General features: G+C 53.5%; 1 protein-coding gene and 1 long non-coding RNA gene across 3 annotated transcripts in view; one reads left to right on the plus strand and one right to left on the minus strand.

The window, feature by feature from the left end:
• Window positions 1–908: 908 nt before the first annotated feature.
• Window positions 909–14,838, minus strand: part of NTNG2 (netrin G2) — a 47,092-nt gene continuing 33,162 nt past the window's right edge. Inside the window, 10 exon segments of the mRNA XM_040083119.2 lie at window positions 909–2,000; window positions 2,319–2,453; window positions 3,006–3,173; window positions 4,690–4,764; window positions 5,216–5,281; window positions 5,973–6,006; window positions 7,029–7,047; window positions 9,002–9,092; window positions 11,122–11,280; window positions 13,163–13,189. Of these exon segments, the coding sequence (XP_039939053.1) occupies window positions 1,777–2,000; window positions 2,319–2,453; window positions 3,006–3,173; window positions 4,690–4,764; window positions 5,216–5,281; window positions 5,973–6,006; window positions 7,029–7,047; window positions 9,002–9,092; window positions 11,122–11,280; window positions 13,163–13,189 (998 nt within the window). The 3' untranslated portion in view covers window positions 909–1,776.
• LOC120761655 (uncharacterized) lies at window positions 3,508–12,986 on the plus strand. 2 transcript variants are annotated; one of them, XR_005703710.2, is made up of 4 exons: window positions 3,508–3,662; window positions 10,014–10,145; window positions 11,042–11,142; window positions 12,912–12,986. It is a non-coding gene; the product is annotated as an uncharacterized LOC120761655 (long non-coding RNA). The 2 variants fall into 2 exon arrangements; XR_005703711.1 differs by lacking the exons at window positions 10,014–10,145; window positions 11,042–11,142; window positions 12,912–12,986 and adding exons at window positions 8,312–8,456; window positions 8,726–8,935.

The raw sequence follows: 14,838 nt of genomic DNA on the forward strand, positions 1-14,838 counted from the left end.
GCACTGGCTGAGCGCTCAGTATCCAGTCAGGGCTGGAAGATGCTGTGGGTTCTTGCACTTTTGAAACGGGGGCTGCTCTTGGCATCCCTGAGCTGTGGGGGCCTTGGAGAGAAGGTGTTGGAACAGAGCAGATGTTGACAGAGAAGCTCTCAGAGAAGGGCTCCACTTAGGCAAGGACACCAGACCTGGAAATGCCAGTGGGGCTGAAGCCTGGATTATGTGGGGCTCCTGGGCTGGCTCTGGGAGTGTCACTGAACTGGGATTGAGACCAAGGCTGCTCACCTGTCAGAGAAACCAGCCTGGAACTGAACAAGCTGGAGTTGGGGGTCTCCCCCATCTTCTAAACCTGCACTCAATCATCTCCTGGCTCAGTAAGCACTCGAGCTCTTGTGTTAATGACATTCCAGGTGATCTGAGTTACCTCTTCTCTTGTCTCTGCTTTCTCCTGCCTTCACTTATGTGCTTGGCTGTAAATGCCTCCTCAGACGGGAGCATGTTGATGAACCTTAATGAGTTAATATAATCCCTGTGAGCTCGATATTGCTGCTTAAATTTGGCTGTGGTTGCTTAAAAATGCAGCATTTTCTGCAGAGGTGCATCATGGCACCAGCTGGAGGGGGCTGCAGTGGGGTTGGGACAGCTGAGGTCCCTGTGGAGATGCATCCCTGCACTAGCCAGCCTTTTCCTGCTGCAGGCTCATTTGGAAATGGCCTTTTCACACAAGACCAGTGCTTAATATATCACTCAGACTTTGCTCATTGTCTACAGTTAGTAGTCTAACCTAGGCTCAGCGAAGTAATTAGGAGAAATAATTAACAGCTCTCAGTGATGAGGCAACCTCTCTCTCCCTCCCTTCTCCCTCACCATGTGGTGCACCTTGGAAGTGACTCAGAAAACACAAGAGGACATTATGAATCAAAAAATAAGTCTTTACCTGTAATTAACTGTGCACACGTAAAGGAAAACGTGGTGATCAAGCAGCCATTAATAGTTGCTTTACTGGAGGAGGATACACCAGAATCAAATGCTCATGGTAAAATGTCCCTTTAGGTCGTGGTTCTGTTATAACATTTAATCCAAACAAAAATAAGTCTCTCCCAAAAGAAGTATTTGACCCGTACACCATACGGACATGTGTGGATAAGACACTGCACTCCTCACGTTCCGAATGCCTCGCGGCCCCTGTGCTCTCTGCAAGTGCAAGAAAACAAAACCCAGCCATGAAAATACAAAATCAATGCAGCAACTACAGTCGTAGGCAACGGTATGTGCGTGGCCAGGCGGGGCCCGTGGTGGGATGTGGGACTATGCAGCAGGGATGGACCAGAGTCCCCTTCCCCTCCCTCCTGTCCCCTGCCTGCAGTTGTCGTGACAGGCTCTTCCAAAACAGGACGCCAAGAGGAGGGAAAATAAAAACAGCACCCCAGCCTATACCAAAGTAAAGAAAGTAATAATAAAAAAAAATCCCTTGGATCGCGGCACTGTTTGCCCAGAGCCTTGGGCGGCCCCGGGCCGCCCTGTGCGGAGCAGGACAGAGTCACTGTGCGCCGTGTCCCGCACAGGCTGCTGCGGTCCCCGTGTCACCGCGCTGGGACACCGGGCAGGGGTCAGCACCGGGCTCCCTGCGTACCTCTCTGCTTGGAAAGTGGACCCAAAGAACGCTGTGCAAGTCCTAGCGTGAGGGAAGGCGGAGGAGGCGCTGGGGACGGCCACCCGTCACCTCGGTGTCCCCAGGTCCCTCGGGTGACGTGCCCGGGCTGGGCTCCCTGTGCAGCCTCAGAGGTCCACCCAGCCTCGCAGCTGCAGGGCCAGCACCCCCAGCGCCACGGTGGCCAGGCTACCGCCAGCACCGGGAGCACCGTCACAGTCCTTTTTGTCCACTTCACAGCGGGACTGCTGGCACAGGACGCCCTTGAAGCCCACGGGGCAGATGCAGCGCTGGTTCTGGTAGCAGGTGCCGCCGTTCTGGCAGAGCAGGAGCTCGTCGTCGCAGACATTGGCTGCAGGGTGACAGGGAGAGGTGCGGGTGTTACCCTGCAGCGTGTTAAACCCCTCGGCTGCAGCAGGAACTGGATTTTAGCGCCTAGGAGTTAAATTATCCAGCCCTCCCAGCGCTACAGCAGTCCCAAGGCCAGCAGAATGCAGTGGAGGAGTGCAAACTCCGTGGCCAAAGCCATAAAGTAGTTTTGGACTTGGGAGGAATGGCCAGAATCTGCTCACCCCGCGCCCCGAGCATCATGGAGCACCCAAGCCAACAGCGCTGGAGATCCTGCTCCTGTTTGGAGCCGTCTCACAGCTGCCTGCAGCGCGGTACTCACGGAAGCAGCCCTGTCTCCAGTAGTAGTTGGGCAGGCAGTCGTCGCACTTGGGCCCCGTGGCGCCTTCCCTGCACTCACAGTAGCCGGTCTCGTTGCAGCGGTCGTGCATGGAGCCGATCTGGTTGCAGTTACATTCTGGCCAAAAGACGGGGAGGTCAGAGCCTGTCCTGCCTGGGGGTTCTGTGCATGCAGTTCCCCGAGGGAGAGGCTTTGGAAAAGTCTGGAGATGTGCTGTGGAAGAGAGCTTAGAGACCAAGGGGCTGGGAGGACGCGTTGGCCTAAGAGGTCACAACGGTGCAAACGGGCATGGATGCAAAGGTCAGCTCTCTTTGGGACTGAGCATCTGAATTCAGTCAGAAAGACTTTTTACTGTGAGGGTGGAGAGGCCCTGGCACAGTTTGCCCAGAGAATCTCTGGCTGCCCCTGGACCCCTGGAAGTGTCCAAAGCCAGGCTGGACAGAGCTTGGAGCAACCTGGGAGAGTGGAAGGCATGGAACTAGACAGTTTTCAACGCACAACTGTTCTGTGCTTCTGTGACAACTTTTAGGCTTTGTTTCAGGGAAGACACGCCTCGGCCGGCTGCAGAGACCGTTGGAGCTGCCATCCCCGCCGGTGAGCCCACACCCTGCAGGGAGGGCCGAATGCGGCCGGCTGACAGCGTGAGGGCCGGCCCGAGGCCGCGCTCACCTATGCAGACATTCTCGTCGTCCAGCTCGGCGGAGCTGTTGCGGTAGAAGCCCAGGCGGCAGTGCTGGCAGTGCTGGCCCCGCGTGTTGTGCTTGCAGCTCACGCAGGTCACCACGTTCAGGAAGTCGATGTAGCTGCAGCGGTTGGAGTGGCCGTAGCACTCGCAGTCTGCGGAGGAGAGCGGGGGAGAGCTGGGGACGTGGGCCCGCAGCTCCTTCCCTGGTGCTGGGAGCAGGAGGGAATGGCGTGGGCACTGCCGGAGCAGGGCTGGAGTGTGCTGGGCAGGAGGAAGGCACAGTGCTCCACCACCGTGAGGGGATCGGTCTGGAAATCATCGCTCAGCGAGCACAGCAGGGTCAGGGTCCCGGTAATCTTGTGCGGACAGGCAGGAGCCAGCCCCATTGCCAGGACGTGGTTTCTTTGAGAAACCGCGTCATTATGGGAGGGGAGTCAGAGGTTAATTACAGAGCTGCCTTGTTAATGAGCAGAGCTCCGTGCCTGGGTTTGCCTCTGGGGAGGCTGCAGGACCTGCGAGGAGCTGGGCTGGGGGACAGAGCCCTGGCAAAGGCTGTGCCTCGCTGGGGAACTGAGGGGACTGGCCCAGGGGATGGGGCTGGCAGGGGTGCTCAAGAGGAGATGGAGCTGCTGCGTGTCCAGGTAAAACCTCACAGCCTCTCCCTTTCCCCTCCGTGTCCCTTCTCAGCAGGCCCCTTCCTGCTGAACCTTTCTGTTGCGAGGGGTGGTGGCTCTCAGGTTAAATGTTTAAAATAAGCCTATGCAAGGCAGTGTGGCTTGTGTGGGATCCTTCAGGTGTGTGAAGGGTGGAACCAGGGCCTGCCCGGCACAGCACAGGCTGTGGTGGGCTGGGAGCTGCCACCACCACTTGGCCAAGTGCTCCTGTCCCCAGGGCTGACCTCTCTCAGCTGTGGGCACGTGTTAGAAAACAACCATCTCTGGGTGAATTTGTAGTCAGGGGGATTGGGTTTTTTGCTTCTTGTGTTTGCTTTTTATTACCATGACTTGGGCTGGTGACAACCTTGCAGCGTCAGATCCAGGTGCTGGATCTTACTGGGCATTTATATATATAAACGATATATAGTGAGGTGTGCAGCTCAGGAGAAAAGGAGGTGACTTGTGGCCCAGCTGGCCTGGTCAGGAGGTTCCCAGCCAGCAAGGGCAGGGGATGACATGAGCAGAAATAGTCTCAGCCAGGTCTGAGCTTTCAGAGCCTTCTGAGAGAGGTTTGGAGCTGGGGCCTTCTTCCAAGCAGAACATTAAACATTCAAGGATGGCAGAGGGATGGCAGGGAAGGGTGTGGGTTGGCATGCACATGCAGCTGGAGGAGGCGATGTGATCAATGACATGATGGCCAGGGAAGAAGGAGCAGGGCAGAGGTTTCCCCATGGTTCACAGCTGCCTGAGGAGGAGCTGAGAGTCTCTCGTAATCTTGACTCCTTTTGAAAGAACTTCTACCTCATCAACTGCTATCCTAAGAATTCCAGCTCAAATACTGCCTGCTGCAATTCCCAGGTATTGTTTAGATTAGGGAAGCACTGCTACACACAGCCAACAGCTAACCACGACTCGGACAGACCCTCCCCACCTTCTCCATGTCTGAGTCTGCAGGACCACGTCACCTGAGCGAGGTCAGGGAGCCCTGGAGAGCCGCCCTCCCTCTGCTTACCTTTGTACGTTTCAATGGGAGCCACTGGGCCAGAGTTTGGTTTGAGCCGGATGAGTTTTGAGCTCTTTGAGGATGCTTGAGGAAAATCAGAGAAAGGCTTTTTCTCACTGCTTGGCACCACCCCGTGTCCTCCCCTGCCACGAGAACAATGCCGAGCCAAGAGCACTGTGCTGGCAGCACCGGCATCTATTTCTGCACCAGACAGCTGGTAGCTGCTACATTTCTCCTCTTCCCCTCCCCTCCTCAAAGTTTGGTGCGTGAAAAACTCGATGCACGAGAAACTCGATGCATGAATAACCCAATGCACAACACAACTGCAGAGCTGGGAGGAGCTGCTCACACTTGGTGAGGATAAGGATCTACAACTCGCAAACCGTTGTCTACTGGCCACGGAGTCGGGCTGGTGGAGGTGGCCCGAAAGCTGCGAGGAGGATGAGTGCTATGGAGGTGGCATCTGGCAGGGGTTGCTACAGGGTCCTGCAGAGCGGGTGCTGCTCCAGCCTGGCCCGTCCCCAGCAGCACGTACCTGTCTTTCTGCCGTGCTTCTTGCCTGCAGAGTGTGCTGTGCGCCCTGGTTTGCTCTTCGGAGCCGCTACGCCAGAGGATAGAACAGGTCTGAGGGCTGTGCTGGGCAGGGGGCTCCCAGGGTCGTGTTTCCCACGTTTCCTCAGGGTAAAGGGCTGTCCCAGCTGGAATGGGGCTCCCTGGGGGTTGTGCTACCAGCCAGACCCCTGTCCTAAGCAGAGTGACCCAGCACTGGGGGTAAAGGCCACCAAGCCTTGGGAGGTTTTGTGCTTTGGTGAGCCCAGTGAGGAGTGAGGTTGAGCAGCACTGAGGTGCTTGGAAACAGGTTCTGGTTCCACTGTTTTTTTTGTGGAGCCTATGCCCTTACAAGAGCTGTGGTGCTCAGGGAGGCCGTGGGTGGGCATTGCGAGCTCCAGCCGCCTGTGTTGGTCACATCCTCACAGTGACAGTGGTGGCAGGAGGTGGCCCTGCTCCCCATGGGCTCAGCCATGGTCAGAGTGCACCTGCTCCTGCTTCCAACACCATCCCTGATGTTGCTGTGGTATCAGGGCCCTGCTGGTCTCCACGGCTTTCCTTGGCCCCAAACATCTCCAAAAAGACCTCCCTGGGGCTGGATGAGCAGAGCTGAGCTGAGCTGGACCCTCTGAGTAGGAGATTGTACAATGGGGGGTTGTGCTGAGGACGGCTGGTTTTCCTGGCCTGTGGCACTGAGGGAGAAACCTGCCCTGTCCCAGCCTTGGGGACAGGCCTGGCCTTACCTCGCATGTTCTTGGGAGGGTCTGGTGGCTTCGGCTTCTGTCCAAGTGCTGCTGTGTTTGGTGGGTCATCACAGGTGGCATCAGAGAGAACATCAGATTTAAAAGAGATCCCCACTGCTTTGCTTAACAAGGTGGCAAAGGGACACTGGAAGCTCTAGGCAGGTGTCTAGGTGGGGTCGGTGGAGCCGTATCCAGTGGAGGATGTGCTGAAGCAGGAAGGAGAGACAGAGTCTCCTCGAAGTTAGCATCTCTACGTGTGAAGAGAGGAAGGAAAAATATTCCCAAGGGGAAGGTGTGGGAGCTGCTGGATGGCTGAGTGTTGGCACGTGGTCCTGGCACTGCCCAGGCACAGAGAAAAGCCAGATCTGCGGAGCACTGTCGAGGCTGTCAGCACTCCTGGCCCCTTGGTGCAGCTCAATCCCTGCATCAAAAGCAGCTTTGTCTCTCTGTGAGGCCAGACAGGCCCAGGATCTGTGCAGGAGGGATGCTGAAGTCTACAGCTGGAGCGAGCTATGGGAATCGCAGGTGGGAAAAGGGAGCTGAGCACCAAGGGCAGCTACCAGAGCGTGTGTGTGGTGAGAACCCTGAGGAGGAGAAGCTTCAGCCTCAACAGCCAGAGGCAAACCTCCCAAGGCTCCCACCTGGAGCACCTCAGGCTGTCACACAGGAGACCTGAGCAAGGAAATGCTTGAGGAGGATCTGTGCTCTAAAGGACACAGGCCTATCCACTCTCAGGGTGATTCTGCTCTACAAACAGGCTCCAGCCTCGGGAATTGACAGGATTTCCATGATCCTCTCCGTTCACCCCAGCAGCAAGCTGTGAACAATCCCTTCTACCACTCACCATCCTCACCCTTCGTGTACCCGACTAAAGCCCGAGGCTCAATCCAGCCTCATTCCCAGCACAGCTGTGTGCAGGGCACAGACAAGCCCCAAGCTCTTTCCTGGGCAGGAGGAGAAGAGAGGCATGGAAAACACAGATCCAGAGCTAGGAGCTAAAGCGTTCTCTGAGCTGGTTCTCGCTGGCAGGACCCAGCTCAGCCCCCTGGCTCCTACCTTGTGCTCCGGGGCCAGCCTTGGCCGGGGGAGAGCCCACCTGCAGCGGGGCAGCCGCCGACAAGCCGGGGTAGTCTTGCAGCGATCAAAGAGAAAATTGCGTTACTGGGGGAGCTGGTATCCCACGAGGAGCCCTGCAGCATTCCCACAGGGAGTCAGAGCCCCAAATCCAACACCCAGCCCTGTGCCACGGGGGTCTTTGGGCACCAGAGCCCTTGGATTGTGAGGGGCAGTGTGTGCTGAGCTGCCCGAGCTCCTGCGTTAGCACCAGGAACTGAGCCCTGCGCCCCTCTGCTTTGAAATGACAGCTGAGAAACAGCACACACACCTGGCATGGAGGCACCAGGCCCTGGTTTCCAATCCCAGCTTCCACGCCCTCCTTCAGGCTCTGCTGTTCCCTCAGAAATACAAATCGAAGAATTTCCAACCACCACCAGTAAGGAATTTTATAGCTCGCTTGTTTGGTTTCCCTGCAAACCCTCACCCCCACTGGCTCCATCCCCCTTCCCCTGCTTCTCAATATTGGTAACAATCTTCAGGTTTGCTAGAAAACAAACCAGGGACTAAAAATTTTAAAAGCCATATTATTAATTTCAAGCTCCAGTTGGGTAACATAAGGAGGAGGAGGAAAAAAAAAAGAAAATCTCTAAATCCTTGCCAAGTTTCAAAGGACAAACCCGAGTAGGAGAGAAATGTGATTTCCCAGCCTCGTCAAGGGGATGATAAACAATACAGAATAAAAAAGAAAAAAAAAAAAGATTATTTTTTTAATGACAAGCTCTGAGAGAAGGTGATAGACATTGTCCTTTTCGGCTGGAAAGTGGAAACCAATTGATATTAATATGGTGTTAAAGAGAATATGAAAAAATCCCTGTGCAAATTGGCAAGGGTTTAATTAGAGTCACAATAAAAAACAGCCCTGGAGGCATTTTGCTTTTTAGTCATTCACATACACCTCCACTCAATCGCATTTACAGAGCCAAGAAAATTATTAATGCTCATTATCCTGAGAACCTTTCCCTTTGTAGCTCTGGGCCATAATGGACAGTTTTACATTTTGGGAGGGGGAGAGAGACGCATTTTGCCCCAGACCCACTTCATAAAAATGGGAAACGACGGGCGGCTCTGATGGAAATTGCTATTCTTGGTGGGCTTCTGGGGGAGTGGAATAAATTGAACCGAGAATTCAGATTGCATGGCAAAAACCATTGGGGCAAACAGCACTGAGGGAGAAAGCTGGAAAAGCCCTTCTCAAAACATCAACAGGGATTTCTTTCCTGCAGGACCTCCCCAAAGCCAGGCTGTTGGTGCTCAATTTCTGCTGGAGTTGGTGACCACCCAGCAGGGCTCAGGCTGGTCCTGTTTTTCCCAGATGTGAACTGGCACTGCTGAGACTGCCATGAACCAGAGGGAGGAAAATTGAGGCAGGTAAAAAAAAAAAAAAAAAAAAAAAAAAATTAAAAAGGAAAAGTTTGGGGGTTTTGGTGGTTTTTTTGTGGGTTTTTTTTTTTTTTTTTTTTTTTTTTTCCTTAATTTCAACATGGGAAAAAAACTGTAACAAATGGCAAGGAAGAAGCTGACAGGCTTCAAGGAAGGCTTTCAAACAACAGAACTGCAGAAGGCAGAGGAGAATAGCACTTAATTCATCCTCCTAAGGGTAACTCTGTGATTTCTCTTCCTTCTACCCTCTTTGGCAGCTTCCACTGCCTTCAGGCCACAGCCCTTGCCCATGAACTCATCCCTCTCTCCCCTCTCACGGCACGACCGGGCGCAGAAAGCATCCTACGAGCACGACCACAGCTCCACCTTGACCACGAAAACACCACGAGCAGCCAAAGGAAGCAGATGTCTAGCAGCTCCATGCAACCCAGAGACAACCCAAATCTAATCCACTCCTCTAGCCTACGTGCCACGCTGCTTCTGCCGCGCTGCTACCCACTGGTGTGCGGAGGCACCGAGGAGAAGGGAAAAACACGGCGGGCTGGCTTTAAATACCTGATTTTTTCTCTGTTTCTGTCACGGGCACAGAGGCAGCAAACTCAGAGGCTGGTCTGGTGATGCTTGCTTATGGTGGGAAGCAGAAATTCAGAGGGCAGAAGACAGTGGGTCAATTAGAGGGCGGAACAGCGCAGGGGTGGGGCAGGGCTCTGGCAGGACTGGTTTAAATGTCTGGCTTTAAAGCAAGGAGGGGTTTTAATGCCTTCTAAAATTCAGAACGGGGGTTACAACAGTACCTCACTTTGGGATTCTGACGCTGCTTGAGGGCCACCTCCTGCAAATGCGTCCTATCGGGAGTTCAAGGGTCACCTCTTTCACAAAGCGTTTCCCTTGGAGCCCAGGTTAAAATCAGATCTGCAGGCCCTTGAGATTGTCATGGTTTTAAAAGAAATACTTTATATTTTTCATGGAGGAGGAACATCTCTGGCCAAAAGCAGATCAGAATTAAGCTGTGCCTTGATTCCCTGTTGCTGGTCAAGGGCACACAATGGACCTTTGGTATCAAACCCCTCACGCTGCCCAGGTAAGAGCAGGTCCTTGAGCTGCTGGGTGGCCCTGGCTGCCCTCTCCTGTGGAGGAGCCCCTCCAGGGACTGTCACCACTCCCAGGCACACCATCCTGGGGTGGGACCTGGCTCTGCAGAAGCACTGATGGGGCTCTGGATGGGGGTGAGGAGCGAGGAGCTCAGGCCTGGCTGTATCAAGCTGCTGGGCTGCAATTTGTTAATTTTGTCCCTTGCCATCAGTTTATGAAATCATTAGGAAAACATTTTCTCTGCCCAGGAAGCAGGTTTTGGAGAAGGAACAAACCCCGTGATGTCTCTCAGAGCAGGAGAGGTTACCCCCAGCAGCCCAAATCCCCCAGAGACACTATCCTGCCTGTGCCAGAGGTGCCACGAAGGCAGAGCACTGCAAATCATACAAGAGACACACCAAGCAGCTACCCACACGAACACAGCAAAAACATAGCCCTAAAATGTCTCTACAGGTGAGCATGGATAAAAATCAGATGAGCCCAAGTGCATTGTGTGGATGTAGATGTGATCACCTGGCCCTGCTGGGGATGGGGTGAGCTCCGGCTGGATGAACCTCCTCCTGCACAGGTACAGCCTGGATCTGGGTAAGGAGCTCTTCCCAACAGAGCTGAGCTCTGCACTCTTTTTCCAAGGTCACTCCAACTCCATGCAAGTTGGACTTAAACCCTCGGCTCCCTGATTAACTCCTCAAGCAGGGTACTTCCATGAATATATCTATATTTGCATAAACATGCAATCAAGTTTCCTCATCCCTTTGACTGGCTTCTGGCAGCTCCCCCAGACAGACTGTTACTAACATGCTGTGGGTGTAAAACGTCCTCCTGGGAAATATCAGGCCCTGAAAGCATGGCAAAGGAAGGAATGCGTGTCTAATTCCCCCATGAGCAGCTTAAAAAAATGTCCTGCTGTTAAGTTTTATCTGCTCATTTCCAAAAGACAAGGAAAAACACTGTCTCCTTGTTCACGGGGGGAGGGAAGGAGGAGCCCCCAGAAGAAGGACAGAAGTTTTCCTCCATGGGGTGATTTCAGAAATTAGGAAAGAATGTTTCTGGCGCGTGTGTGAGCTCCAGCCCCGCACGCTCCCGGGCTGCTTGGACAGCGGCCACCTGGGGAAAGCTGGAATTCTGCCCTAGGAAAACTGCACCTGCAGTACATCCATGAGTTTGGCCACGGGGATTTGGTGCAGGACTGGGACAACCAGCAAGGACAAAGCAAAACCTGTGTGCTGCTCTGAGTCTGGTGGCAAGCGGCAGGAGGTCAGGGATAGGGCAGGATGGGGTACGATTCCCCTCTCCTTCCAGAGAAATATGTGGTTTGAATTTATTATGGATCAGAAAAGTCTTCTCTGCTTTCCTGCCCTGCCTTGTCACGGAGCTGGGAGAGCATCTCTGGCACAGCTGCCAGAGACAACAGCAAACCAGGACTGCCTGGTGGCTGGGGGCAGGGTGATTTTTATCCATGTCCCTTTGTCATCCTACAGAGCAGAGATCCACGGCTACCGACACAGCAGCTGGGAGCGGAGCCCTGGCTTCTGAGCGGGGCAGGGAGCTTGGCACCCACCTGGCTGGGTGGTGCTGGCTGGTAGGGGGGTGCTGCTGCTGGTTGTGGTTGTTGGGGCGGTGGTTGAGGCGGTGGTTGAGGCGGTGGTGGTGGTTTTTGCGGTGGTGGTTTTTGCGGTGGTGGTTTTTGCGGCGTTTACTCGCTGCGGTCGCTCGTATGCTGACAAGCAAAGAGAAGAGTAGGGAGGCACTTACTGGGGGGAATGGTGGGTGTCCATGCCAGCCTGCACACCCGTGAGGCTGCTGCTGCTGGGCTGAGCTGGTGGCTGATTTCTCAGCGCGGTCACAACTGGGGCACCGGCAGGATTAAGGCGACGGCGGCTCGGTGACGCTGCCCGCAGCGAGGGGGGGTGTGTGTGTGTGAGCAGGGGCTGCAGGCTGGGGCTGTATCAGCTTACTCTGTTGGTGCAGATATTGGCTTAAATGCTTACAGCTCGATCATAAACTAATTGCCAATTAGGCTGAAAAGGGGAGATGAAGGCACGTCTGGGTAGGGATGGGGTGAGGAGCGGGCGGGAGGTGCCAAGGAGCCCCCAGGCCCAGCTGTGCTCCTGGTGCCCATGTGCCCAGCTGTGCTCCTTGCACGGCACCATTCCCTGCTGCCACCCCTCACCAAACCACCTGGCACCACCAAAGCCAACCAGGACCCTTGGCACCTGTTTGTTTCCAGCGGCACCCTTCAAATTTCGGGATGGCTGGGGGTCAGCAGAGCCGGGCAGGAGTGATCCCACCCCGCTGCTCCCCACAACAGCCCCGACTGAAATAACACTGGGACACAAATTCCTGCTTAACTTACACCTGCTGCCCTCCTGTCCTTGTTTGTCTCACTGCTTCATGCAGATTATCGTGCTTAATTTCATAATAGCCCTGAGCTAGTTTAAATACTTAATTTAGGTCACTTCTAGTCTCCTATGTGGGTTAAATAATCTCTCCTTAACTGGCCTTGGACATAAATCCCTCCTGTCCACCTCCTGCACATCGCTCCCAGCAGCCTCCCGGATTCTGCCCCGCAGAAAATCTTGATGGGGAATGTTTTCCAGGGAAACAAAAGCAGTGCTGAGGATGCCAAGCTTTGTAAATGGGAGGCAAAAAAGTTACCAAAATGGTTTTGAAGAGAAAGGTGAAGAATATTTTGTACTGTTGAAACATTTATTTTTTAAAAAATCCTAAATTACTTAAGGGAGACCTTTAATTTTTATTTGAAAATTTCAAGCACTTAACTGCTAAAAATCTAATTATGCTTCATTTTTCATTTCGGAAAACCTGTCCTCCACTTTCCTATTAGGTGCGTTTTCCTTAATTGCATTTGCATTTCCCTGAAACGATTCCTCCTCCAATTCTTCCCACTTGCCTGCAAACCAAAGAATTCATTATTCATTCGGCTCCCTGATTTGTTTCTTCTGGAGGGGCACTCTGCGCCACAACATTCAAACCCAGGCTTCTGCTCTCCCAAAACTCCAGGCTCTTTGATATCCAACTACCTCCAGCTTTGTTAAATAAGGAGCCCTCTCCTGCCATCAATCTCGCAGCAGAAATCCCCGCTGAGCTCTGCCTTTGCTGCTGACACCTCACAGACATTTGCTCATATTCACACACGTGTACATACAGATGTACACACGCTCTATGTGCTTTTTTATTGATAGCCCAAGGTGACCCAGACTGCGTTCTACGCCAAATAATTCACACCCAGCTCCTTCTCAGAGCAGAATTCTGCGGTACTGGGGGGTTAAGGGGGGGACTTCACAGCGAGCACTGGTGATTTTGAAGAGTCTTTTTTTATTTCCTTTCCAGCTGCCATACTAACGAACCTCATGGGGGGAAAACCATGCCAGAGGAAGAGGCAAAATGAGGCTGCTGAAGTCAGAGGAAGAAAATATAAGACTCTTTGACAGGACAGAAAATGAGGCACAATTAGGGAAGACTTATTGCCTGGAAAATGATAATGGATAGGAAATAACCGTATTTTTTTTTTCCTAGTGACATCCACAAGGATCATGCACCGAGGTGTTAAATGCCAGCATTTCAGTCAGGGTTTTACTTACTGCCAAAGGCTGAGCCTGCAGCTGCACCTGGAAAAAACAAGAGGAAGCCCAGTCACTGGAAGCAGGACACCATCAGAAGATCATACAGACACACAACGTGGGACTGAACAGCAGCTAATTAGTGGGGGCTTGCTCACAGGCACATCAGTTTGCTGCTACAGCTTAAAAGGTGCTTTTGTCAAAGCACAGGAACAGCAGACAACGCTGTCTGGGCTCCTGGCATCTCAAGCCTTTCACCTGGGGAAGGAAAACCAGCGTGGTCCTTGCTGATGGGTTTTTTTTTTTTCTGTTAACCATTTCCTTAGGCTGCTGTGAAGGCCCAGCAAAGGACAAGCACACAGGAGCACTGGGCTGAGGATACGCTGTAGGGTCTGAACAGGGGACTAAAGAATCACAGAATGAACCAGGTTGGAAAAGACCTTTAAGATCATCTAGTCCAACCTATGCCCTAACAGCTCCTCATCAACTAAAGCATGGCACTGAGTGCCACGTCCAGTCTTTTTTTTAAACACATTCATGGGCCTCCCTGCTGCGACACGTGGGTCAATCATGAAAAGTCTCAGCTCTGCATGAATATAAAGCACAGTGATGGAAGAGGTGGGACTACCAAGAGCAGAGGACTTCAGAGAGCTGCCTCTGGGGCAGAGGAAGAGGATGTTGGTGTGGGGAGGAGGAAGGAGACTGAATGACAGATGGGAGGAGAGATGAACGGGAGAAGGAAGAGCAGAGGAGAAAGAGAAATAGGAAGAGACACAAGGAATGGAGGGTAGGGAAAGAGAGAGTACAGCATGTCTGTGCCTGTCAACACCAGAAACTCTCCCAGGCTCCTTTGAAGCAATGCAGCCGCTTGGTGGGAGCTGACAAGCTCGTTCCCTTTCAAAGAACCTGCTCGTCTACCAGCCCTGGCACACACAAAACATTCCCGTCACGGCCTTCGGAGCCTGGATTTCAGCTTTGATCATCTTAAAGCACATAAATCTTTCAAAAAATTTGGGAGGAGGGAGAGAAAAGATTCTCTTTGGTAATGCTCAAAGCTGCTGCTTGAAAGGCTGGAGTGGCTACTGTGGCTTCGTGACATTTAAACAAGTTTGCTAATGTGGAGTGGACAGGAACCCAGGAGGAACAGGCCCATCTGCGATGTCTCCTGCCCCAATTCCCTGCTCGGAGGACGGTGGGAATGCATCCTTCATCTCGCCCGCCGCTGTCAGAGCCGCGCTCCAGCGGCAGCTGGAGGAGGCTGGGGCCGCGGTCGCTTCCCGGGAACGCCGGCAAGCACGGGCAGGATCCAGGGAGCAGCCGGCACTCCTGCAGCTGAGCAGAGCCAGCACGGAGCCCATGGGCGGCTGGGAGCCAGAGCTCTGCTGTGCTGAATAGCGCCTTCCTCAAAGGACAGTGATGGGCATTGCCCCGAGGCTGCGGTTGTGTCTTGGCCTAAGGTCTCATCCCTGGTCTTGACCATCGTTCAGATTCATCGCTCCTCAGCCAGCAGCCAGCACATCACCTCTGCATCCACCAGATCCTGCTTCATTTCTTCACCTCTGCATCCACCAGATCCTGCTTCACCTCTCTGAGTACCGAGACAGGGGTAAGAGCCCATTTCCCTTTGGAAAGCTGAGCATCCTGCACTGACTCCACTGGAGAAGGACGAGATGAGCACCCGCTCCCACCTGTGGGTG

This window comes from Hirundo rustica, chromosome 20 (genome assembly GCF_015227805.2).
Source record: "Hirundo rustica isolate bHirRus1 chromosome 20, bHirRus1.pri.v3, whole genome shotgun sequence".
NCBI classification, from domain to species: Eukaryota; Metazoa; Chordata; class Aves; order Passeriformes; family Hirundinidae; genus Hirundo; species Hirundo rustica.